General features: G+C 42.3%; 1 protein-coding gene across 1 annotated transcript in view; it reads left to right on the forward strand.

The window, feature by feature from the left end:
* Positions 1–4,615: 4,615 nt before the first annotated feature.
* eva1c (eva-1 homolog C (C. elegans)) overlaps positions 4,616–27,920 on the forward strand; it is a 67,641-nt gene continuing 44,336 nt past the window's right edge. The window contains exon 1 of the mRNA XM_055645063.1: positions 4,616–6,566. Coding sequence (XP_055501038.1) covers positions 6,455–6,566 — 112 coding nt within the window. The 5' untranslated portion in view covers positions 4,616–6,454. The remainder of the gene's footprint in view (positions 6,567–27,920) is intronic.

Here is a 27,920-nt window from a genome sequence, read left to right on the forward strand (position 1 = left end):
AGTTAGATGTGGCCCTTGTGGCTAAAGGTATCAGGGGGTATGGAGAGAAGGCAGGTGTGGGATACTGAGTTGGATGATCAGCCATGATCATATTGAATGGCGGTGCAGGCTTGAAGGGCTGAATGGCCTACTCCTGCACCTATTTTCTATGTCAAGCAGTTGGAAAGAATCCACCAACAGTACTGCTACAGCCATGGAAATGGCCGGCTAGATTGCGGCAAAGATTACACGTTGACTTTGCAGAGATAGATGGACAACAATTGTTCATTGTGATTAATAGTCACTTCAAGTGGGTTGAGTTGTTGCTGATGGACAAAATGACATCCAGCAAAATGATAGACATTTTGCGAGGATTGTTTGCGTCCTATGGATTTGCAGAGGAAATTGGGTCTGATAACGGACCTCAATTCTGTTCACAAGAACTTGCACAATTCATGAAAGGGAATGGTGTAAAACACACTAGAGTCGCTCCATACCATCCCGCTTCAAATGGAGCAGCAGAACGCACAGTGCAAATTGTGAAGCGCACATTAGTCAAACAACTGCTGGATCCAAATCCAAAGAAAAGACTTGTCTCTGTCTCACAAACTAGCTAACTTTCTGATTACATATCGAAACACACCTCACACCACTACGGGTCAAACGCCAACTGAACTGTTCTTGAAGAGAAAACCAAGAACAAGGTTTTCACTGTTGAAACCAAACTTGGCTCAAACAGAAGAAGAGAAACAGGAGAAACAAAAAGCATATCATGACAGAAGTAAAGGGAAGGAGTGTTGAGTTGAATCAGAAGGTAAAGGTGAAATACCATCATCAGAATTGGGTAAAGTGATTACCTGGAAGAGTAGTGGGAAAGTGCGGACCACGGACATACTTGGTCAAGATGTTTGGAAGTGGAAAGGTGAGAAAAGTACACATTGACCATGTCATGCCAATGCAAGCACAGACAGGTTTGTAATCAGATCAATTAGAAGAGTCAGATAATTTGGTTACCACTCAAGTACAGGTACCGACGGATGTACCAGAAATGGTACAAGAAGGTTTCCAAGATAGTGAGAGTTTGAACCAGCCTGAAAATGGAGGTTCAAGTGTGGTTGACAGTCAAACAATATTGACTGATGGACTGAAATCTATGAATGTAGGACAAAAGGAAGACTTGACTCGATCAAAAAATGAGTCCATGTGGTTCTCAACAGTCAGAAACTTTTGGTCAGGGAAGATATCCAGAAAGAAGGAGAAACCCAATGGTTAAGTTTAATTTGTGAAGTTTATTTTGTGAAATGCACATATCATTGTATATGCAACATATATGCATGATGCCCTCATTTTATTCAAGTTATATACAAGTAAACTATCAGACAAGATTGTAATAAATTCATACCGTTTTATTATATTCAAAAATGTCAACAATATTATATTCAAAAATGTAAACAAGGTGATAACTTTCTCATTAAGATGGGAGGAGTTGTAATAGCGCCCCCTTTGGTCGGAGGATTGTAAATGATTAAATAAACCACAGCATACTGTGCAGTCGATTTCCGGTCACCAGTGAGTCAACTCGTGTTCTGTGTCTGAGCAGAAGATATCACAGTTGCTTGCTGGGATTTGTATTCCAACCCAGGAAGCAGCCACAAGCAGCTGATTGTCCCGCTGAGTCGCCCCAGCTTTTTGTGTCTATCTGCAGTTCTTTCCTACACAACTGGTCTACTGAAGTGCTCTCTGGGAGTTGTAGTCATACCCTGGGAAGCAGCCACAAGCAACTGATCGACCGAAGTGCTTTCTGGGATTTGTGGTCTTATTCTTGCAGCCAGAACGTGCTTGGCCCAGAAAGTCACTGAAAATAAAATAAAACTCCATTCGTTGGAATATACGAAATAGAAACATAGAATACTAGAAACCCTCAGCAAGTCTGTGGAAGGAGAAACAGAGTTAATGTTCCAGGTGAAGGTATTTTATCAGAAGGCCTATAGAGTTGATATGATATGGGTCCTCGCTTTGTGCTGCATTTGGCCGACGACACGCAGCATTGAATCATGCAATTTAGTCTCTCCTGCTGCTATGGATGAAGAGGTGATATTAATTCTGCTCGCACTCGGTCTGATGCCTTGAAACTTCATGGGATCTGGAGTAAATGTTGAGGTCTCACACGATTAATGTAACCCAAGACTGTGTTGGAGGACTATGACACCCTGGCTGTAAGGATCTTGAGAGATCTAAAGAGTCCCTGAAGAAAATGCTGAAAAGATGCACTCCCTAGATTCTGAGAACCTTCAACATTGGAAAGCCCACAGCCATGGCTCCCCTATTTAAGAGAGGGAGGAACTAAACCAGCAGCAATAGACCACTGAGCCTAACAACTATTACTGGGAAAATGTTGAAGTCTAATTCAAACAGCAACAATAATAGGGAATTTAAAAATCATAATACAATCAAGCAGTTGACAAAGAGTTATAAACTCACTGGGTTGTGTCGAATAGAAACGGGTCGTCGACCTACCACATCCATGTCTACCTCTTTGTCTATCTGCACTATTCCTTTTTGTCCACATAAGGTATATGTCCTATACTTTGCCTCTTCAAGTGTCTGTCTAAATATCTATTAAACATAGTAATTGTGTCTGATATCACCATCTCCTCTGGTACCAAATGCCAGATATCAATAACTCTGTGAAAAAAAATGTTGTTATCAAATGCCTTTAAAATCTCCTTCCTCTCACCTTGGGATTCCCTTCAATCAAAGATATTCCACAGCCACTTTGCCTCCTATTTTTGTTTGTAAGTGCTCTTCTATACACTGTACACTTTAAAAAACATCCTTGATTTCAATTGTTAAGACCTTCCACATTCTTCCTATTTTTTTCCAATCTAATCTTCAAGATCCTTTGTCATTCAAGGTCCCATAATCTCGCAAATTTGTCTTTCACCTTAACTGGAACATGCTGGCCCTGAACTCTTACTAATTCTCTTTTATAAGTCTCCAATTTGTCAGTTGTCATTTTGCCTGCAAGTATCTGCTCCCAATCTATTTTTGCAAGGTCCTCTCTTACAATATTGAAATCTGTCTTTCTCCCAATTGAACACCTTAACTTGAGGACCAACTTTATTGTTTTCCATAACTACCTCAAATCTTTTAAATCAGCTTCTGGATTGATCTATATTTGATATATACAATGATGATTGAGGAGATATATTCCTTTCCCCCAATGTGGCTTTGCAAGAAAAGACAAATGTATTGCTATATTTATTTTCCCCAATATGTCTTTATAATTATACTACCTCAAATTTGTTGATCTAATATTTAGCTTGAGTTTCCAGATGCAGCAAGGAAACAGGTCTTTTGGCCCACCAGGCCCACGCCGACCATCGATCACCCATTTACACTATGTATTTCCACTTTCTCATCCACTGCCTACACAGAAGGGGCAATTTGCTGAGGCCAATTAACCTTGAAGCTGATGAGTCTTTGGAATGTGGGAGGAAATCGGAGCACCTGGAGGAAATCCGCATGGTCACAGAGAGAACCACACAGGCAGCACCCTAGGTCAGGATTGAATCCAGGTTTTTGGAGCTGATGAGGCAGCAGCTCTGCTGACTGTGCCGCCTGTTGAGATAAATTCAATTGAAACTTAAGGAGTTACGATTTTTGAACATCACGCATTAATCTTTTTTCGAGATTGATACATGACCGTTGATATATACAAAAAAGAGGAACAAGACACAAAAAACTGGATTAACTCAACGGGTCAGGCAGCATCTCTGGGGAAAAGGAATACGTGGCCCGAAACGTCACCTATTCCATTTCTCCAAAGATGCCGCCTGACCCGCTAAGTTACTCCAGCTTTTTGTGTCTACATTCAGTTTAAACCAGCATCTGCAGTTCCCTTCCACACAAAAAAAAGAGGAAGACGAAGCTGCAATGTCGTGTTGTACCACAAGTGGGCGTGCGTTGCAGTCCTATGAATTTTTACCTAACATTAGTAATGCAGTAAAAACATATATATCTGAAATGACTTTATACCATTCAGCACCTGGCCAACCACGAATTGCTGTCTCTCCATTTAGCACAAATTTAAGATTTTAAGTGTTTGTGGTGCAAATTAGGGCTACCATGGAAAACCCCTGTTTTGACACATTTATCTGGAAACTAAAAAAAAAGCAACATCAAGTGCCCAGGGTTTCAGGAGACGGGCACTGTGCACTTAAAAAACCGCGACTGGGACAAGAATGCTTAGGTTTCTTGGCAAAACAACAATAGGCGTCACAGGTGCGTAAGTTTGCTTGCGGACACTGAATTATTTCAGGGCGGATTCTCACCTTTCTTGGGCTCTCATTTTCAAGTATCTCCCAGTCCTATTTCCTTGTACCGTGAGCTGCAACAACAGTATATGTTTAAATGCATTCTCCCTTTCTCGCTACGTACATAATTTTACGCTTCTGAATGCGAGTACTTAGATTACTGGTTCGCCAGAGACTGGAATTGCTTCAGCCTCCATTAATTCAAGGTTGGTGGAAGAAATAGGATTACAATCGGTTCCACCCACAGCTGCTGACGCTCTGGTGGTGTCAACCCATCCACCAAAACAGTCGCAATAAGGTGGTTTTTTTTAATCCGAAGATTCTAAAGTCATCAAACACTTTGGTGGAAGCGGTAACGAGATTGTGACATGAAGGCGAAACATCTGAAATAGGAAAGTGTTTGCTCTCTCTATTTCGCAATGATTTAACGTTTCTTGGTTAGAGTTGGAAGAAAAAATAACAACCGTGAGCTATCAGGATTAGCGAACACCTCTGGAGGAGGCAAAGACGAAGGGCAGTGGTGGCGTTACAGGGACTGGCAGCAGTGTTGGAGTTGTACAAGAGTTGGAAGCAGTGGGCGGGAATATTTATTTCCATCTGCCTGTGAAACTGACAAGGAGTAACACGACATCCATTCACCGTCCCTGGAGAACGGGAATTCTGCAAAAATTACGGGGGCGGCAAGTGATGGAAAAAAACCAGTGCCAGAGGCAAATATTCCTCAAATTGGGAATTAAAGCAACACTAACATTTTTCTAAATCCAGACTGCACCAAAGCGACAAAATCGAAATAATCAAATCGTTTTTTGAGCAGCATTTAGTTCGCGGCAGGGAATGTCTGAATTGCGCAACACCGTGATTATTTTTTAAACAAAATCGAGCGTGACACGTTTTAAAGTACTCGTCCTTGGCAAATTGCAATAAAAAGAATAGGGTTGTGGATAATGTAGACCAATTAAGTCAGACTAAGTGTTACCGCTCCACATGCAGCAAGAAACGAAAAGCAATGTCTGGGCGTTGAACATCTAAAAGTCACAATTTCCTCCCAACTCTTCTCAAACTGGGGACCAAATAATTTTGAAGGAAATTAAGAACCACACCCCCAAAAGGCACACGCAAGTAAACTGCGATCAACAGCTATTGAAGTCAAAAGCGGAAAGATGCGGGATGGAAACAATTCAAGTTTGTATTTTTTGGATATGCTTTGTCAAAGAACTTTGCAGCAGGTGGGGCGAGAAGCCACGTAGGATATAACGCAGCATAAAACAACACTTGGACGTTATGATGAAGAGATTGTAATTGCAGTAAAAACTTTCAGGCAGAACTGGACCTTTAACAAGAAAAAAACCCACGAAAATCGGTAGCTCTGACTCGCAATGTGATTTGGACTCGCTTGCTCTCGGGAAATTGTATGTGTACCAGTCAGGTAATAAGATCCTGCTGTCCTTGTGCCTTCGGGCTAGCGTTCTACTCCTTCCCGCGTGCGCCCAAGGGTGGTGTTCTATTCCATCCCGTGAGTTAAGGGCGGGGTTCCATCCCGCGTGCTTCCCGGTATAGCGTTCCACTCCTTCCCGCGTGCTCCCCGGAATAGTGTTCTATTCCTTCCCGCGTGCTCCCCGGGGCAGTGTTCCATCCATTCCCGGGGCGGGTGCTCGCCTGGGTAGTGTCCTATTCCACCCAGCGTGCTCCCCGGGGTAGTGTTCTATCCCATCTCGCGTGCGCGCTGGGATAGGGTTCCATCCCATCCTGCGTGCTCCCAGTAGTAGTTGCCATCCTTTCCCACGCGCTCCCTGGGGTAGATCCTATCGCGTGCTCCCAGGATTGTGTTCTATCTGCACGCTCAAGGGGCGAGTGAGGCGATTCTTCCTCGGGCTGGGTTGGATTGCATTATCGCACACGTTCATCAGGCGGGCGTGTTGTCGATTTTGTGCCAGTGCCTAAAAGAGACATTGGTTGTGGACCCTGGATCTCCTGGAAGGGAGTTGACCGTGGATAGCATCCTCTCCTTTCCTGGCGTAGCACTCCCCGGACGTGTGCTGGACTTCTGAGACGTTGCTGGACCTTTGAGTCGTTGCTGGACCCCTGAGACCAACGTCACTTAGAAATGGGCGTGCAAAGACCGATTTGAAACGATGTGAACTTCTCATCGCACTTGCACGATGACCCTGTTCGATGGAAGTCCAGGGAGACAGATAACAGCGCTTGCCATCCTGGTCTATCTTCTTATCCTCATCCGGACCAAAGAGATGAACGCCTCGGCCATCTTTTCAGGTAGGAGTGAATTTAACAAGTTTGCACAGAAACTGATGTGTGATTGACAATATCTCGAAGCAAATCAAAATTACCGCAGCAATTCAGTATTTGTTGTAATTCTTATTTCATCTCGGTGCCTTTTAATATCAACCTTATGGTTTGTTACTATCCCAGAGGAATGTGATATGCAAACACAACGTTCTGTATCCATGCATCGTATTTGACACATTTTCTGTACAATTACGAGAATGGGAAGTAACTTTCTATTTGATTGCTACTTGTCAAAGATCTTTATTTAAATGATGCAGTAATTTTGGTTTCCCGCGTTAACCCCGCTCCTGCTTCTCCATGTAGACAATCTTAAACCATTTTTGGGGGTTACTTGCACTTAGGGGGTAATGTCAACATTGTAAACCTTTGTATGCTGTAAAATGAAGCGTGCCAGGGTAATGTGGATGATGCTTTCCAACAGATCCCACTTCATCTCTCTCCACAACCACACCTCTGCTACAGCCACAGTCACTCAAGGCGTTCCCCAAGGCTCCGTACTCGGCCCCCTCCTCTTCATCATCTACATCCTCCCCCTTGGTCAGATACTCCGCCACTTCAACCTGGACTTCCACTGTTACGCTGATGACACCCAGATCTACCTCGGCACCAAATCCCCCCCCCCCCCCCCCCCCCCCCCTCCTATATCAACTCCTGTTTGTCAGCTATAAAAACCTGGATACAACATAATTTCCTCAAACTCAACAGCGATAAGACATAATTCATCCTCATAGGCTCCAAAGCCACACTCAGCAAAATCAATAACCCCACTCTCACCATCGACGGCACCACTGTCTCCCCATCTCCCCAGGCCCGCAACCTTGGTGTGATCTTTGATTCCACCCTCGCCCTTGAGCCTCACATCCGCCATGTCATTAAAACCTCCTTCTTTCATCTCCGCAATATCGCCATACTCAGACCCTCTCTCACACCTCCCGCTGCTGAAAGACTCATCCATGCCTTCATCTCCTCCCGACTGGACTACTGCAACTCACTTCTCCTTGGCATCAGCTCCACCTACATCAACCGACTACAACTGGTCCAGAACGTAGCCGCCCGACTCATCACCCACACCAAATCCTGGCATCACATCACTCCAGTCCTCAAACAACTTCCCATCTCCCACCAGATCAACTACAAAATCCTGATCCTCACCTACAAAGCCCTCCACCATCTGCCCCCCCCCCCCATATCTCACTGACCCCCTCTCCCCCTACCAACCCTCACGGTCCCTCAGATCCACATCAGCCGGTCTCCTCTCCATCCACAAGTCCAACCTCCGCAGTTTTGGGGACAGAGCCTTCTCCAGGGCAGCTCCCAGGCTCTGGAACTCCCTCCCCCAACTGATCCGCAATTCCGTGTCCCTCACCATCTTCCAGTCCCGCCTCAAGACCCATCTCTTCACCTCTGCCTATCCTTAGCCCCACGTCCCCCTCCCTTTTCATCTGTGCATTAATTGCCTCGTATTGTGTTTTGTATTGAATTCTGTCTTTATTTTGTGTACTAGTCATGTCTCTACTATTTATTTCATTCCCCTTACATGTTTTTCCTCTACCTGCTAAATTTTTGTAAGGTGTCCTTGAGACTCTTGAAAGACGCCCATAAATAAAATTTATTATTATTATTATTATATGACAGTTGATCCTCAACCCACGTGTAAATTGAATTTTTAAAAAATATCTGTTTAAGCTTTTGTTTTAATTCCCTCTGAGTTTTCCTATCTGCCACATGTAACAAGTGGATAGTTGGCCAATTAGCTTTCTTCTTTCCCACTATAAGACAGTTGTTAAGGCACCTGTTTTGTGACTGGGTTACTTCCACATTAATGTAAAGCACTTTAGTTTGAACATCAGTATAAGATAACTGAAGAATGTAACTTCACTGAACACGGGGAGTTTAATGCCATACGAGAAGTTGATTTCCTGTCCTACTTGAAAATCATATTTGGTGCAGTATACTGCGGCCCATTGTTAAAATTCTTTGGTGGCTTTCTGCTTCTCAAATGTTTATACTTGCTGTTAAATATTACAAAAAACTAACATGGTGAGGTGGAATGTGCACATTGTGTTGACGGTGATTGGTACAATTGCAGTGTCCACTAAAATGAAGTAGTATGCAATATTTTCATGCTTTGAATATTTCACAGAGCTGCGGCCATTGAACAACACCTGATAGAAGCAGATAATATTATGTGAGACATAAATGGTAGATGGACAACATTCTATTTCCATGGTATGGGCATATAAAAAAAAGAGTATAAAGGAAGGATCTTTAAAAGGGATTTGAAGGAAATAGTTTTACCAGAGTGTTGTTGACATCCAGAACTCGCTGCCAGAGCAGGTGATGGAATCGTCTACAATCACTACAGTTACGCCACATTTAGAAAGGCACTTGTTATAGACATGGCCTAAAAGGACACAGTCCTAATGCAGGGAAATGTGATTCAGTGTAATTGGCCAAAACGTTTAGCATGTACATGACGGACCAAAGGACCAGCTTCAGTCCTGTACGATATTTAATATTTAAAAAAAATTCAATTTACACGTGGGTTGAGGATCAACTGTCATATAATAATAATAATAATAACAACTCTACGACACTGACTCATACATAGCCTCCTCTTCAGACAGAATATAAACATAGCAGCAAATTTGACAAGCCAAGATGTAGTTTGACTTCAATAAGCAGATTAACAATTAAGGATCGGCAGATAAAATTGAGTTACCTACAGTTGATGAATATATTTTCGTAGGGTCAAGAGGAACATGGCATGGATATTTATGTTAAGTTTTGGAGTGAATCGCAGTAGTATCTCTGAAGAGGCTGAGGGTTTATCGAAAATGCATTTATGTTTGAAGTAGATAACTCAAATTATTATTGCTTTTGATTATGTGGTTGTAAAGTCCTCCTCAAGATTCCAATCTCTCCCAGTGTTACAATTTTGCAGCCCGGCAGACCTGATCCAATGTGCATGTCCAAATACATAGCAGCAGTCTCAAGGAAGAGTGCAACTTATTACAAGGGCATTCACCTGGTCCAAATCTCACATCAGCTCACCGTAGGAAAGTAGAATTACGGAAGCTGAAAGGTATGTGAGGATGCCCTTTAGTCAATTGCTTTTTGCTGCCAGGAAGTCTTTGGCCTCCACTCCTAGCTGAAGACATGGCCTAGACAGAGTACGCTGCATCGTGGAACAAAGCTGAACATATAGTTTGCACTCTGTTTTAATCTATACTGCTATTCCAACATGCTGCATCATGCAATCCTTGTGCCTGTTCTATAACTTCCATCAGTAATTACTCGTAACAGAGTTAAAAACATCAGATAAACTGAGGAATTTGTAACCAAATTCCGAGAGTTGTGTTGAAAGTTGTCAAAAATTCTAACTGTGCTGGTAATAGCAAAAAAAACGGCGTGTCATTGGAGGCCTGTCTAAATCAATGTATCACTAACACTCATACCTTTAGTGTCACTTGTAAGGACTGAAGTAATAAATTTGTAAATGTTTAAACTTAATATCTTTCACTTTAAGATGGGCCATGTACAAATTCAAGAGTCAAGAGAGTTTTATAATATAAATTTGCCCGAGTGTACATTTTCTGAGTGAAGTAAAAATTCAATTCTGGGCTAACAATTTGCTGTTAATTGATTGAGTAAAAATTATTGCTGCATATCTATCTCATAGCTATCTAATTTATACAGTTATACATGATGAAAGTTCATGATATTATAGCTATTATTTAACATAACGAATGAAGAGAAGGATTAGCAACTTAATACTTGGATTTTTATCAAAATGCAGATGGATTAAAAAAGAATGCGGTGGGAGGGTTGCTGATGTTTTATATTGGTTGAAGAAAGAAATCTTGTTGTGATGTCCAAGAAAGATGCAAGGAATTAGGAAAAACCATCAGGTCTAACCATCGACTGTTTAAGAAAAGGTAGAAAAACAAATAAGCAGGCTAATTTTGTTCCCGAGACAAAAAAAGAAAGGTCAGTAAGTCTAAACTGCAACTATTCTAACAAAAGCAGTATAAAAGTATGAGTTTGCAGAAATTGCATTCAAGAGAACATTTGAAAAAAATCTATACATTGCCAACGAACAAGAGAAGGGACAGTCCTGAACATGGATTCATGAAATAAAACTGTGAGGTTGGTACTGGTGGCAACAATAACACAACAACGGCAGCGGTGAATATAATTTCTTTGTAATGGAAAAGAACTAAAAATAAACCAGCAGTAAAAGTTCTGGTTGGAATGAAGCCAATCTTCTGAGACACAGAAATTATTTGGCAAAAAATGGATAGCAAGCAGCTAATTTAGACTTGCGTCAGAGCAGTGGGAGGTGTTAAAGGATGAAACCGAGTTCAGAACATGTACATTCCAACAAAGAAAATTCTGTCCCCTCCCAAGATGTCAAGGCAAAAAAATGAAGCCAGTGTCCTGAGAAATCAACTTTGCTGTAAGTCAGAGCACAGAAAATGTAAAAAAATTTAATAAGTGCGTTTAGTTTAGTTTAATTTAGAGATACATCACGAAAACAGGCCCTTCGGCCCACCAAGTCCACGCTGACCCTTAATCACCCATTCACACTAGTTCTACATTGATCCACTTTCCCATCCAGTTCCTACACAATAGGGGCTTCTTCTTACTGCTTATAGCGTGCACAGCGTAAAGTTGCAGGACAACCTGTTCTATTTGATTGTGCACGCCGGGTTGATTGCATTCGTTGAAACAGGGTGGACCACGTGAAGGTTGCAATGTTCCACCCCACAATAGGGGCAATTTACAGAGACTAATTAACTTGCAGGTCTTTGAGATGTGGGGGGGAAACCAGAACATTAGGAGGAAACCCACTTGGTCACATGGAGAACATGTGAACTCTACAATGACAGTACCTGAGGTCAGGATCGAACCTGGATCTCTGGTGCTGTGAGGCACTAACTCTATCAGCTGTGCAATTGAGCCACCCTATTAAGAGCAGCATAGAAAATGTAAAAATGTGATAAATATAGTTGCAAGTATCATCAAGATAAACCTAGATTTTTTTAATGTAGGTTTATCAGAAGCAGTGTCACAGACAACAATTAAGAAGTAACTAGATGAGCATTTGGATGCGTTCAGTTTAATTTATGGTCACATGTACCAGTTAAAGCTTTTGTAGTGTGCTAACCAGTCAGCGGAAAGACAATACATGATTACAATGGAACTATTCACAGTGCACAGATACATGATGAGGGAATAACGTTTAGTGCAAGATACAAACAGTAAAGTCCGATCAAAGAAAGTCCGAGGGTCACAAATGAGGTAGATAGTAGTTCAGGACTGCTCTCGAGTTGTGGTAAGATGGTTCAGTTGCCTGATAACAGCTAGGATGAAACTGTCCCTGAATCTGGAGAAGTGCGTTTTCACACTTCTATCCCTTTTGCCCGATGGGAGAGAGAAGAGGAAATGGTCAGGGTGTGACTCGTCCTTGATTATGCTGCTGGCTTTGCCGTGGCAGCATGAAGTATAAATGGAGTCAGTGCAAGGGAGGTTGGTTTGTATGATGGCCTGCTTCCATACTGTGATTCTATGACTCTATGAAATATAACAGTTGGTCCTGCAATTTGATCTGAAGTGTTTTGGCTAGATAATCAAATGCATAATACAGTATGTGTTAGCGACTGGGAAATGCAGAGAAACTAAGAGAGGAAGAGTATGTCTAAAAGTAGCAGGTTTAGTGGAAAGGATGGATTAGGAATGTAGGATCGTTGCATTTATTTGCTGAACAGGGAATTCATGGTGTTTCAAGGAGAGATAGTGTGTGAGAGAGAGAGTGTGTGTGAGAGAGAGACATTACTAATAATTCCAATGTTTGCAATGGGTCTCCTGGCATCTTCCATGATTCTGTGCAATTCCAATGACATCCCAGGGTTCTGCAAATTTTCCCTCAAGTTGCATGTAATGGGGCAAACAGTACGTCACGTTGGAACAACAATCACCTTCATGTAAAGTGGAAGCTCGGATTATGAAGCAGCTGTCAGTTGTTGCTGTAAGGCAATGGAGGCATGTGGCAGCTATGGTTCTTTCCTCATCCATCAGCCTTTCAGATTCAGTGGCAGCAGCAACAGTTACACGTGCAGTTATAAGGTCACAAGATGATAAGAAATAGGAGTAGAATTAGGCCATTTGGCCCACCTAGTGTACGTCATTCAATCATGGCTGATCTATCTCTCCCTCCTAACCCCATTCTCCTGCTGTTTTCCCCCATAACCTCTGACACCTGTACTAATCAGATAGATATCGGCCTTAAAAATATCCACAAACTTGGCCTCTACCGCCTTTTGTGGCAGGAAATTCCACAGATTAGCCACCCTCTGACTAAATACAATTTTCCTCTTCTCCTTCCTAAATGAATGCCCTTTAATTCCGAGGCTATGACCTCTAGTTCTAGACTCTCCCACTTTTGTTTTGAGAGACAAACCGGTGCAGGCTTGAAGGGCCGAATGGCCTACTCCTGCACCTATTTTCTATGTTTCTATGAAAGCGCCGTTGGCGGAGTTGCAGGCAGTGGCCGCAATCAGGCCGGGCGGGGTGCGGGAGGAGTCGCTGTCGCTGCTGTTTGGGGCCCGTCATTCGCTCCGACCCTCCGTCATGCCACACTTAGCATCTTTCCCACGCATTTCAGCCGTCGCCGACACAAAACGTCACGTTCCTTTCTCCAGAGATGCTGCCTGACCCGCTGAGTTACTCCAGTTTTTTGTGACTATCTTCGGTATAACCTCGGCCCCGGAGTTGTGGCGGCAGCGGCAGCGGCAGCGGAGACCCGACTCGGCCCCGGAGTTGTGGCGGCGGCAGCAGCAGCGGAGACCCGACTCGACATCGAAGCTGTGGCGGCGGCGGCAGCAGCAGCGGCAGCGAAGACCCGACTCGGCCCCGAAGCTGTGGTAGCGGCAGCGGAGACCCGACTCGGCCTCAGGGCTATGGCGGCGGCGGCGTCGGCGGCAACGGAGACCCGACTCGGCCCCGGAACCGTGGCGGTGGCAGCGACCACCTGCGGAGTTTGAACCGGCCTGTTCGCGGAGCACGGTTGATCCGCGGGATTTACCATCACCCGGTGAGGTCACAACATCTGGAGCCTGGATCGCCTCGGCATAGAGGGAAGAGACAGAGACTTTAAGATTTTGCCTTCCACCACAGTGAGGAGGTGTTTGGTGAACTCACTGTGGTGGATGTTAAATTTGTGTTGATTGTGTGTTTTTGTCATTTTTTATTATATGTATGACTGCAGGGAAATGACAATAATCAAATCTAATCTAATCTAAACCAGTATCTGCGTGCCAAGCGGGGCAAAATGACTCGCCGTTTAGGTTGGCCGGTGGCACTTTGGGTGGTCAGTGGCACCCAGGCAACCGCTAATTTTGAGCCCTGCTGAAGCATATTCTGTCTGACAGATGGCACAGTTTAAGACCAGATCATTTGAAAAATATGCTAGTAATTATGTGCAACCAGGGAACTTTGGCAACATGTAGTATACCTTTATATTTTCATTTTTAACCATATTTTGGCAATGGAAACATCTTTTTATGCCTTTTTTTTGTCAATACATGCCTTTCTCGTGCTTTTTTTGTAATTTTATTATGCCTATTTGCCTTCCTATTTCAGAGATTTCTAGTGCCTAAACATCCTGGCTCTATTAATGACACATATATTTCTGTTATACATATTGTTATACTCGGCCCAGCTTTTTATTCAATTATCTAAGCATCCCCCCCCCCTACACAAAATTACATAATCTTAAAGGGCAATAAGTTTATTTATATTTATGGTATTGAACTTAGCTCCTTCTATATTAGATCAAGTTCTTGAAAGGTTTCATTAGTGTTCGTCATCAGCACTCCAGTGACTTATGGTTACGTAAAATACATTTATAACACTGTTAGTTGAGGTCAGTGAAAGTCCACTGCATTCAAATTATTTATAGACCTTTGCTATTGTTCTAATTCAGCTGATGATTAACTATTATTTTTGTACTGCATAGCCAAAGAACAAAATGTGCTGTACCTTATCTGGGATTTTAACTTCTTCTACCGTTATGCTACTTTTGTAAAATTTGTTCTAATAAAATTGCATACACAACGTGTTAAACTTATGAAATGCTTACTCTCTCTTCCTGTCAATCCACAAATCCAATTTATATTTGTTAGTGAGGAGCGGTTAGTTGTTTCAAGGGTTAAGCTGCTTTTCTGATATCTTGGCAAAGTAAAATCTTGATTTTAATTGAGGGCACTCATGCCTTCCGCCAGGACTGTTAGACACAGTATTTTGCCACCATCGTGCTTGCTGCAAACATTGTTTAGTTTCCTATTATTAGAAGGAAATATGTTTACATGCCTTGAAATCTCCAATAATTAACTAACATTTTCAGAGCTTTGGACTTTCACTGATCTGTCAAATAAATTTCCATTATCATTAGTCATAGCTACTAAGATATTATGGGCTCCAGTGCTTTTGCTTGGCTGCAGGGATCATGGAAGTTGTAGTTCCCTCGGAACAGGAAAATTGGGACACATGTGTGGCGCCGATTGAGAGAGGCGTGTCAGGAAAGACCATTATTCATAAGACCATGCTTTTCCGAAAACATGATTTTCCAGCAGAGCTGTACTGTATGTCCTTGTGATGCTGCAGCAGTTCATGTGATCTCTCATCCCTTGCAGGAGCATATTGTTAGAGGCCTCAGGCACACAGGTTCACAGGTTCAGCCAAATATAAAATACATATCTGCAATGTCTCAATATTCCTGCCATTTTGATCCATGTTACTTAACATTCACAGCTGGTTAATCTTATCTCGCTACCTATCTGTTTTTGCACCTGTTCTATTTCGAATTGACATATTACTGGACAAAAAGATTGACACTAAATGGCAACTTTTTCAAGTAATAAATAATGTTATTCTGATGCTGAAGTGTTGTAATGTTAAACATTACTTTTGAAGTATTCTGTCAAAAATATTCTGTAGCATAGCTAAAATGTTTTCAAAGCTGAATTTGTATCTACTAATGTACATTGAGAACAATTTTCTTTGAACTTGCACCAGTAACTAAATTGCAAATCATCAAGTAGAGAAAATAGCCTTTAGTTCTTCCTCTACATTGTTACAATGACGGGAGGGCAACCTTAATGAACAATTAATTTACTGGAATGTTTTATTTGAATTCAGCTGTCAGTGGTAGAAACTTTTTTTTAAAGCAAGGATTGAACTAAATTAGAAAAACAAAATCTACCTATATCTATCTATATAGGCCAGGATCTTACGTTGGGGAACGGTTTGAGTTGGAGGACCACGCCTCCCGTTGGGACTATGGGTAGGGAACAGGTGCGTTGGGGTAGCAGGCCCAACGGGTCTTCACTTGGTATAGTACTTATTAAAAGACTCATCTTGTATGTGTGTGTGTGTATGTATGTGTGTGTATATGTGGTTGTCTTCACATCTTCGCAAAAACACTACGCGGTAACGATCACATTTTTACATATTCTGATTCACATTTTCCCCCTCTAGGCAGAGATCACTGTACATTTTATGCTTTATTTCTCAACTTATTCTTGACTTATTACTGATTAAATTATTTTTTAAATCAAAAGACTTTGAAGTTAAAATGTCCAGCTTCAACTGATGACATCACAATAGCTCGGCTAGCAGTGACCAGCTTCACTGAAGATTTCATCCTATATTTCACATGTTATTCGTGATTAAAGTTTTAAAAATGCCAACTTTTAACAAGATTTTTACTGTTAAAATCCTTCCTCCCAGCCTCCAACACACTTAGATACAATGTTGCAAGACAGAAACACTCTGAACTTTTCACCTCAATGGGATTTTTCAACAGGAGGGGAAGGGCCAATTGGTATTGCAGTTGGAACTTCTGCGGCAGGCAGGAGAAATGCAATTGGAATTTATTTTAAGTCCACTGCTGAGGGAGGCAGGGGAGTGCTGGAATCTTAACCTTGGGGAACGGGTTAAGTTGCGTTGGAGGAACGGCTGAGTGGTGGAATATTGCGTTGGGAGAAGCAGACATATTCTGATTCACAATTTTAATTAACATCATTACTGCCAGCTTCCAACACACTTCGATACAAAGTTACGACACAGGAACACTGAACTTTTCACCTCACAGGAGGGGGAGGGCAAATTTCTATTGCAACATGGGTGGGAAGTGCAATTGGATTTTTTTTTAAAGCCCACTGCTGAGGGAGGCAGGGAAGTGCTGGAAACTTTTGTTCGTGAACGACTTGGGGTAGGGGAGGGGGGGGGGAGGGACCAGGGTGTGGGCAGCGGGGCGCACGTCAACCAAAGGACTGCGTGTTCAGCGGCTACAATCCAGAGCCCTGGGGGAGGGGTCATCACGGAAGGGCTGGTTCCCGAATGCAATACTCCATCGCTCCCGACTGGCGGCTCCCGGCTGCAGGCTCCAGGGCCCGAGTACGGGAAGGGGGGGAGTTGTCGCAGGGTTTGACGTCACTCGCAGCACGTGGAACATAGCGCAGGTCGTGCGAAGCAGATCCATTGTGACGTCATCATGTCATCAGCGAAAGCAAGGTGTTTTTTCTCTAAGTTCTTTCAGATTTTTGAACATTTTGATTAATAACTCGAGAAATAAAGCATTAATTTTTCAGGTAAGATGATTTTGGAGACGACGGGATAGATCTCTACCAGAACACACACACCCACAACAGTACAACTTGATTATTAAAACAAGGACAACTTCAATTCTTGATTTAAAAAAATGGATACAACAATGACCCCAATCATCCCATTCCACCCACTCATTTACTCTTCACTCAATCAAAATTATTTCTGAAATATTGGTCATAAATCTGGTGCAAAAATGCTCCAAAATAAGGTTCAGAATGCACCAGAGAGCATCTAAGACCCCAGAGCTTCCAGGGCCCTTAAGCGGGCCCTGGATCCCCGGCCGTGTGTGACTTCATGCTTCGTACTCATGATGTGCGCTGTGCACACATTACTTTACATAACATTTTTGTAATCCTGTCATGCCACCCCCCTTTTTGAAAAGCTTCAATAGGGCCTGCGTCACCTATCTCCAGGGATACTGCCTGACTCCAGCAATTTGTGTTCTACTGCATTCTGTACCATACCATACCAAGATGGCTGTCGGAAGGGAGAGTGTACGCTGGCGCGGTTTGGCTGCCGCTGCTCTTTCTTCACATTGTGTTTTTGATTTTTTTTGTCTTTGGATCGAATTGTGTCTTTAATTTGTGTATTGGTGATGTCTTTATTATTTATTTTATTCCGATTATATGTTTTTTTACTTTTGTTAATTTCTGTAAGGTGTCCTTGAGACTTTTGAAAGGCGCCCTCAAATAAAATGTATTATTATTATTATTATTATCCTCTCACACAATGGTTTGTAAAGAAACCATCTCACTTTGACTTGGTCTTTTTCTTCTGGCCATGGTTTGTTCTGATTTCTCTGGAATGAAATGAATTGCCAAAGAGTTATTAGGGCAGAATTTAGAAATTGTGTGATTTAGGTCTATTATTTGTCTCAGCAATAATGATGAACGATTGGGAGAGATAAGCAAAGAAAATAGGTCAATGCACCTAATTTCAAATAAAAAAAGAACAAAATGCTAGTAATATAAAAATCAAATTGCTCAGGAAATTAATTCATATCCAATTAAAAAGATGTCCATACAGATTGATGCTTCCCTAAATATTTGAATATGGACCTAATGTAGAGATGATACTCAGATCATTAAACCTGGTCCTGGTTTCTGTGTTTTCAGTCTGGTGACCGCCATAACTGATTTTGGCGAAATGAAAGACACATTAAATCCATGAGGATATATCGTTTCTGTGGTTTTATTATAGTGGTATTGTTTATAGAAAGATTTGTATCTTGTGGTTTCACGTTATTTTGCCAATTTTCCACAATATAAGCCAAAATATGTAGCAAATTGGCAAGGATGCTTTTTTTTAGACGTCTTGGGCATTAGTGTCTCTGGTGACCAAGCTGTAACAATGATTTATCCTGCAACAAGCTGAGAACATCATTTTGGTAACGAAATATGCAGTTGGAATGGAACTATTGAGTGATCATTGAGATTAATTAGAGGCAGCAAATAATTAAATTATCAATTAAACTGCACAGAAGTATGATGGAAAGCAGTTCAATAATAACCCCTCGGAGCAGCAATTTTAATTTTAAAAGGACTTTTGTGATTGATAAAGTGACTTTGTTCAACTGTATCACATCTTTACCAACCCTCCACCAGCTTTTAGCCTGGATGTTTCCCCAAGACTTGCTAAAAAGAGTAAATGCCATGGTACTCCAGCACAATAGATATTGTAGAAATGTTGCTGAAGGGAAGGAAATGTTTAGATATGTATTGATCTTGTGAGGAAAAATGGGAAGACTAAATGAGGTAACGAGTATCAGCAGTAGAAAGAGACAAAAGGTTATGAAGATTGGAGGAACATGGAAATACAGATACTGGTTGACAAAAAAGGACACAAAGTGCTGGAGTAACTCAGCATGTCAGTCAGCATCTCTGGAGAACGTGGATAGATGACTTTTTGGGTTGCGACCCTTCTGTAGACTGATTGTAGGGAGGAGGGAAAAGAAAGCTGGGCGAGAGAAGAGCGAGGTCAAAGCAAGGCACATGATAGGTAGACACAGTCAAGGTGGGGGGAGGTAATTGATAGGCACATGGTTGAAAAATGCCAGAGATTAAAACCCATGGGCGGAAATCGCTTTTGAAACATGGGGGCGGACACAATATCCCACCCTCCTTTCATCACACACACACACACACACACACACACACACACACACACACACACACACACACACACACACACACACACACACACACACTACTATAACAATCCTGGGGCCTGGGGAAGACTTGAGAGAGTGAAAATGGCGAAAATTAAAATTGATATATAGCGCTGAGGCCTAATATCGAGGAGCTGGTGGCCTCCAACTGAAATCGACCTTGAGGACCCCTGTCGCAGAGCCTGTGGACTTACCATCACGGAGCTGGCTGACTGCGGAGGCTGTGGTGGCTTTGCGGCAACCCACTCGGGGCTTCGGGGGCTTCGGCCGCGGGCCCTGTGGACGGTAACATCGGGAGCTCGCAAGTCCCTGGTTGGTGACTGGCTTTCGGGAGCTCCAGCAACAACAGCAGCTTCTTCCACCCCGAATCGTGGGGCTTGAATTGGCCCGTTCCCAGGGCCTTTCATCGCCCGGCGAGGCTTAAAATCGGCCGCGGGATCTACCATCGCAGTGACCATCTAGTGTTCACATTAGTTATGCACGAGAACATTTGGGTACCTATCATCTTAGTACATTCAATAGGGCTGGTTGGAAGAAAATGAGTCATCTCCCTCATTCTCCAATCCCTCTTGATGTGTATTATACGGCACAATCCATTACTCAAATTAAATTGAGTACACGGAGACCTGCCTATATAAAATTGATTTAAATTTGCACCTATGCTAAAATCGCAATATTTTTAATAGTTATAATACATTTTAGCATTTAGAAATTTCAGCACTTTGAGCCATAGTTAAATCATAACTTTCACTAATTAACTTGAAAAGTACAAGCTGAAATCAAAACCTATACATTTAGTACAAAAAAAATGAGTTGACCATGAAGTGATTAAAAAAAAAACTCATCCATGCAGTCAAGGATATTTGCCGAATAAAATAAATCTGGTCATGGTTAGAAAAGTCTGTCATGGTCAAATGATGAGGAAGAGATACTGGAAAGAAAATCCCTGCTACAGATTGCTATCCAGTTCATGCGTGGTCTAAAACATGAAAGGATGCAGTTGAAGGTTTTTGGTTCATAAAGTATTATGCTTGGTATGGTGTGTAAGAAGATTGTGACTATCTTGAAGATGGTAGCGAAGAATGAAATTCTGTCCTGTGTTAGCAGTAAATGTAATAATAACCTACAGTGAAAGCATGGCTTTCAGAGCTTTAATCACGGAGAAATGAGAGCATTGTGTGACTGACCGCAAGTGCTACAAGTCACTGTTCCAGATATACCGACAGTCATTGCTCATATGAAAGGCTGTTTGCTGCTTATGTCAAGAAGTGACAAGTAACATTACCTTGTAAAACAAAACACAAGGCAACAGGAGATTTTCTTTCCTGTATTCATTTTCAGGATCTGTGCATCACTGCTCTGGCAAGGCCAGCATTTATTCCCTATCCCTTATTGGTCTTGAGAAAGTGGTTGTGAGATGCCTTTTTAAACCGCTGCAGTACTTGTAGTCAAGGTACTCCCACATATGCTGCTGTTTAGGGAATGCTAGGATTTTGCCTTAGTGATGATGATAGACCTGTACCTGTAATATTTTTCCCAGTTAGCATGGTGTGTAATTGGAGGATAATCTGCAGATCGTGACTTCCCATATATGTGAACATATTGTCTTCCTTGTTGGTAGATCCAACCGGGGGTTTGGAGGTGTAGTTGGAAAAGCCAAGGTGAATAAATGTAGTGCATTGCCGGAGATGTGATTGTTTTCCAGGTCATATCTTCGGTCGGTCTGGGGCCCAACAACATGGAGTTAGCGCGTTTGCCTTGCTCGAGACTGACTTTGAGCCCCACGCGGGGCCATGGACTTACCATCGGAGCCTGGGATAAACTCTCCAGCCGCGGCCTGCAGATTTCACCATCGAGTTGGGGGGGTGTGGGCGGGGGGGGGGTGTGGGCGATGGGGGTGGGGGTGGGCGATGGGGGTGTGTGTGGGTGGGGGGGGGACAGTGTGGGCAGGGGGGGGGGGTATGGGCAGGGGGGGGGGAGAAAATACGGGGGTTGTGGGGGATATCACGGGGGGGCAGCAGCCAGCTGAACGGCAGGAGAGGAGATCGATCGCTCTGTGTACGTGCGGTTTTTAAGATCTTTAAACCTCGCTAAAGTTTACATTAAACCACCGATCGGAACGAAACTTGGTGCAATCGCAGCACAGGAGAACGGTGAGTAAGCTGGCGAAAAATCGTAGCGCTTTGGCGTAACATTTTTGCGCAAATAGAATGACCGCGCAACCAGAAGATAACATGATCAGAGCTTTAGTTACGTATCAATGACTGAATGGCAAATCAAATTCCTCATATTTTGCAAAACATACTTGGCTAATAAAGTATGATTATGATCACAATCACTCTGCATGAGTGTGAAGCTTTAGGGTGGAGTCCAATTAAATGGGCTGCTTTCATGCTACTTGAAAGCTGACTGACGACACTGATCCAAGCAAGGGCCAAGTAATCCATACTCTTGATTTGTGCTTTGTAGATATTGGAAATGCCTTAAGCCCCTGTCCCACTTGCGTGTCCTTGGCGCACTAATTACACGACCTCGTGGTCACGTTGAGGCGTGACGGTCCTGCAAAGGTCACGCGCGACTTCATGCGTCCACACAGCCGTCTGGAGCGCGTGACATCATTTGGACACAAAATGCAGGAGTAACTCAGCGGGACCGGCAGCATCTCTGAAGGGAAGGAATGGATGATGTTTCGGGTCGAGACTCTTCTTCAGTCTGAAAGAAGGGTCTTAACCTGAAAGAAGGGTCTGATCCAGAGATGCTGCCGGTCCTACTGAGTTACTCCTGTATTTTGTGTCTATCTTCAATTTTCTTGGCCCCGCTCTGGGAGTAGGGGGGCGGATCCGGACCGCAACGGCCGTGGGCCCCAGGCTGAGTTCAACGATCGTTTGCCTGCTTCTGCTGCTGCCTGCTTCTGCTGCTGTTGGAGGTGAATGTTGCGTCGTGCCAGGGTCTTGGGCCTGTCCTACTTTGGCCTTCAGTTACGCGACAGGCCGGTGGCGCGCAAAGATTTTGTTCGCTACAAAATTTCGGAGCGCAGCACGATATTGCGCACAACTGCATACCCCTCCGCGCTTTTCAGTGGGACCGGCCCCGAGTGGCCACACGATGTCCGTGCGCCTCAACGTGACGACGAGGTCATGTAATTTGCGTGCCAAGGACACGTAAGTGGAACAGGGCCTTTAGACTGTCAGGAAATGAGTCACTCATTGTAAGATACCTAGCTATTTATGCCACAGTATTTGTGCACATGGTCCACTTAAGTTTCCGGTCAATGATGACCCCACCCATGTTGACGGTGGGGAAAAGACAAGAAAAATGAAAGTCAAGAATAGGCAACTGGACTTTCTTGATGTAAATTTTTTTACCAAGGTCTCATTAATAAAAATCCCTCTCTCATCTCTATAAATACATTGTTACGGGAGTATGGATAGGAAAGGTTTAGAGAGATGTGGGCCAAATGAAACTCATTCAGAAGATACCTTGGTAGGCAAGGACAAGTTGGGCCAAAGGATCCGTTTGCAACTCCACATCTCTGACTCCATGATGGAGATGGTCATTGCCTTGACACAAGACGAACTGCTGTGGATGGAATCTAGAACAAAAATCAAACTTGATTGATCAGAACAGGAACAGTGATCATTGCTTGGAATATACAGTATGTTGTTTGTCATATATCAGTCCATGCCTGAATGTTGTGTAAGAAGGAACTGCAGATGCTGGTTTAAACCAAAGATAGACACAAAAAGCTGGAGTAACTCAGCGGGACAGGCAACATCTCTGGAGAGAAGGAATGGTTGACGTTTCGGGTCGAGACCCTCCTTCAGACTGAATGTTAGCTTGGTCTTTCATTCTGTAGGTATGGATAGGCTTGTTTGCTGACGTGTGAATTGAAATGAACTTCTTGCAATCATTAGCAAACACCCCCAATGCGTGATGGAAGATAGATAATTGATAAGCAGCTGAAGATGGTTGGGCCTAGGATACTGCCCTGAGGTCTGCAGTGTATTGGTGCTGGGACTCCCAACAGCCACATCTATGTCCTCTTGCGGGCGTATGACTCTAACCATTGAAGTGATGGACACTTGTGGACACTGAATATACAGTATGTATACTGATATCAATACAGAGTCCACCACTGTTCCAGAAACTCCTAATAGCGGTGAGTCAAGTCAACAAATAGTAAGGAATGAAATCAATATCACTCAGAGAAGAGTCAAATTTTCCTCTTGATTCATAACAACCTATATTTAAACATGCTGCTCACATTTGGCTATAAAGGCTTACCTATAATAATTTCAACAGAGACAAAGAGTTGGAACTCAGTTGTCAGGTACCCCAGCATAAAACATTATTGCCATCAGCAGAGGGAAACAGTAGGGATACATGTGTTTGAAATGTTTTACATTTTTGTGTTTGAAAGGTTTTTAATTCATCATCTTGATTACATTTTTGTCACAATTTGGATCAGATCTATCACAGTGTGAATCACAATCGAATGATTTTGATTCAGCCTTAAAGACTTTTTGATTTGCACTCAACAATATCAATACAACATGACTAAATCCTCAATTTTCTCACCTGTATCTTATTTATGTCACGGTAATATCATAAAAAGAGAGAGCACTAAAGGTGAGGTTGAGATCAAAGAATGAAATGCAAGAATGAATTGCTTCAAGGTGGCTTTCACACTCCTTTCTCTGAGTGGTATCTTAAAGGTTTTGTAGCCTTAAGGCTAGGGATGATTTATAGCAGGAGAAATTAGTGATATTTTCAAAAGGAAAGCAGCTTTATGGGTGAAACATTAGGTTAATGCCTGATACCTCTTATTTAATTGAACATCAAATCATATAGATTACAATCATGTGTCTTTTCTAAGTTTTGTTTTCTGGTGCTAATTTTAGATGTTCTGTAAAGATCAAACATTTGTAAAGTGTCTTGGTGGATGAAAAATCTAAACTGGTGTTTGAAATCTGATGGTGGCCTTGTGTTGCATGTAAAAATCAAATAGTTCAAGATGTATTTTTATAATATAATAATTTAATTTTCCATGGAAAATGAGACCATTTGTATAAGGTGGCAATATAGGGCAAAGATAAATAAACCAGGGATATGAAGGTATAATTCAATCTTCATTCCATTTGTTGACAACTTGCAAATAAACATTTAAATAATTGTTGCACAGTGGCACAGCTGGTGGAGTTGCTACCTCACAGCACCAGAGATGCAGGTTTGATCCTGAACTTGGATGCTGTCTCTGTGTAGTTTGCATGTTCTCCCTGTGGGTTTCCTCCAGTGCACCAGTTTCCTCCCACATCCCAAAGATGTGTTGGTTTGTAGGTTAATTGGCTTCTGTAATTTGCTTCCAGTGGGTAGTGAGTGGACCTGAAAGTGGGATATCATAGAAATAGTGTGAAAGTGGTCAGTGTGGACTTGGTGGGCTGAAGGGCCTATTTCTATGTTGTGTCTCTAAACTAAATTAAAAGTAGATCTATGAATAATTTGCTCCAGGAAATTAAGAGGAGCACATGCCTTGCGGCCAAGTGTGTCACTAATGTAGTAATGCATTAGGAAAGTAATTTCCATTACACTGTCTGCACTGGCAACTAATGGAAATGGCAATGGTTCTTGGAGAGAAAGTGACTGGCCCGGATGTCAGAACTTGCACAGACTAGCTGGCAAGTGTATTCTTAGACATTTTAACCTCTCCCTAGTCCAATATGAGGTGCCCGCCTGCTTAAAGAACCTCATTACCATCCCAGTGCCTAAAGAAAGCAAGGTAAAAAAACCTTAACTACCATATAGTGGCCCTGGTATCCATCATCAGAAATTGCTTTGAGGATTGGTCATGGATCACGTCAATTCCAGCTTCGGAGACAGCCTTGATCCATTGCAATGTGCCTACTGTGGCAACAGGTCCATGGTAGATGCCACCTCCCTGGCTCTATTCAGAATTACAAAACAATGGAGCCCTCATCCCTGGAACATTTGGATAATAACACCACCCATGTCAGACTCCTATTTATTAACCATAGCTTTGCCTTCAATACCCTAATTCCAACCATACTCATCTCCAAACTCCTGGACCAAGGACCTCAGTTCTCATCTCTGTGCAGGATCCTTGATTTCTTGACCCATAGTCTACAATTAATAAAGATAGTTGATAGAACATCCTCCATGATAATGCTCAAAACCAATGTCCTGCAAAGCTGCATGCTCAGCTTCTTATTATACTCATTATGCAACTTCATTGATGTTGTATATTAATCCACCATAGTCAGCTGTACCTCAAACAATGATGAGACGGTGTGCAGGTACGAGATGGAGAACTTAACTGCATAAAATAAAACCAACCTCTCCCACATTTTCAGCAAATTTCGAAGGAGCTTGGCATCGACTTCATGAAGCAGGGTGGAACACACACTCCAGTCTGTATCAATGGTGCTGAAATGAAGGTGGCCAAGAGCTTCAAGAACCTAGATGTAAATATCACCAACACTTTCTCCTGGTCCCACCCCATTGATGCAACAGCCAAGAAATCACAGCTACCCATCCACCTCCGCAAAAGTCGAAGGAAATTCAGCATGCTTTCACCGACTCTTAACAATTTCTACGTAGAATGCATCTTATCTGGATGCATCACAACTTGGTATAGCAACTGCTTTGCTCAAGACTACAACAAATTGCAGAGAGCTGGAAATGCAGCCCAGTCCATCATGCAAATTAGCCTCCCCATTTCTTCCTCCCACCCTCAATGACTTCATGCTGCCTCGAGAAAGCATCAACGTAATCAAGGATAACTCTCACCCCTTTCATTATCTCTTCTCCCATCTTCTGTCGGGCAGGAGATATAAAAGCTTGGAAGCATGTACCATCAGATACACGAACAGCTTCCTCCCTGCTGTTATCAGAATCTTGAACTTCTCACATGTTAAGGATGTATTTCCAATGTCCAATTTACCTTGTTGCGACCCTTGCACTTTGTTTAACCACCCTTCCTTTATCTGCACTTCCTCTGCAGCTGGTACTCTATATTCTGCACTCTGTTTCTATATCTTTTTTGTACTAGCTGATATATCTGTAAATGGTATGATTAGCCTGGATAGTGCGCAAATCAACGTTTTCCACTGTATCTTGTTGCACATGATGAAATTAAACCCTAACAAAAATACCAAATAGCAAATGGGTTTTTACACCATATCAGGTTTCTTGTGTTGGTAGCAGCTTATCCAAAATAAGCGGTGGGTGTGCTGTTCACCAAGTTGTACCTCCACCTAAGGACAATGACATATGGATCTTGGACATCAGCGAGAGAATCCAGATGCTACACCTATAATCTAGGTAATGAATAATAGGATGGGTGGCAGTTGAAACCATTCCTCAGAAAAGATAGACAGAATATTACATACTGAGCAATATAATTTTATAAACACTCTTAATTCTTGCTTCTGAATAAATATTATGACGGGTAATTTTATGAATCATTTAAAAACCTCTCTAAGGAATTACGTCTACCTACCCTATTTTTATTTTACATACCAATAATTCCATTAATTAAAATATGCATGCTCGGATTTGCAAATCAGTGGTTCAGTCACAGTTGGGTCTCAAACATGTCAGCAACTGCAACTATCTAATCCTAAATGTCAACCAGGTGATTCACTGTGATATCAGTGCATTGAAGTAAGTTTCAGCCAACTGTAGATGTGTGTGTTCTCTCAGGATTCAAGAGCTCCAAACCGCAAGTGTAATTTTATATAATCTAGTCCTGCTTTCTCCTCTATTTGTTCCATGCTCTTTGTTTTATTGATCAGGGAGATAAGTCAACAAAATGTTCAGAAGGTCCCTTGTGATTTTTGGCATTATTGCACATTATCAGATCAACATTCTGAAAATATAGCGCAATGTCAATGGCATACATAAAATTCCACTCGATACTTTTCTGTGCCTAGCCAGCTATTGCTGCAAAATCTTTAGGAAGGAACTGCCGATGCTGGTTTAAACTGGAGATGGACACAAAAAGCTGGTGTAACTCAGCGGGTCAGACAGCATCTCTGGAGGTCTCATTGTATGTTACTTGTTTTCACCAAGGCCATAGCAAACGATGGCCTGTCTCCTTTATCATCATTACATTTTTGCATATCTTTAATTCATTTGTTCTAGATCTCTATATATCACCATCTATATCTCTTGTGTTTCTTTCCCCTGACTCTCAGTCTGAAGAAGGATCTTGACCTGAAACGTCACCTATTTATTTTCTTCGGAGATGCTGTCTGACCCACTGAGTTGCTCCAGCTTTTTGTGTCCATCTTCGCTGCAAATTCTTTGTTTTATTCAGGTGTGAAATATTAATCTCTCAAATCTCTAATTTTCCCATGCATAAGCTGTCAATTAGAGCCCCCCATTATCAGCCTATAACTTATTTATTTTAGAGGTAAATAATTATAATAACATACAAACTGTACTGTTCAGTCAAAATCTTC

Source organism: Leucoraja erinacea, chromosome 13, assembly GCF_028641065.1.
Source record: "Leucoraja erinacea ecotype New England chromosome 13, Leri_hhj_1, whole genome shotgun sequence".
Taxonomy (NCBI): domain Eukaryota; kingdom Metazoa; phylum Chordata; class Chondrichthyes; order Rajiformes; family Rajidae; genus Leucoraja; species Leucoraja erinaceus.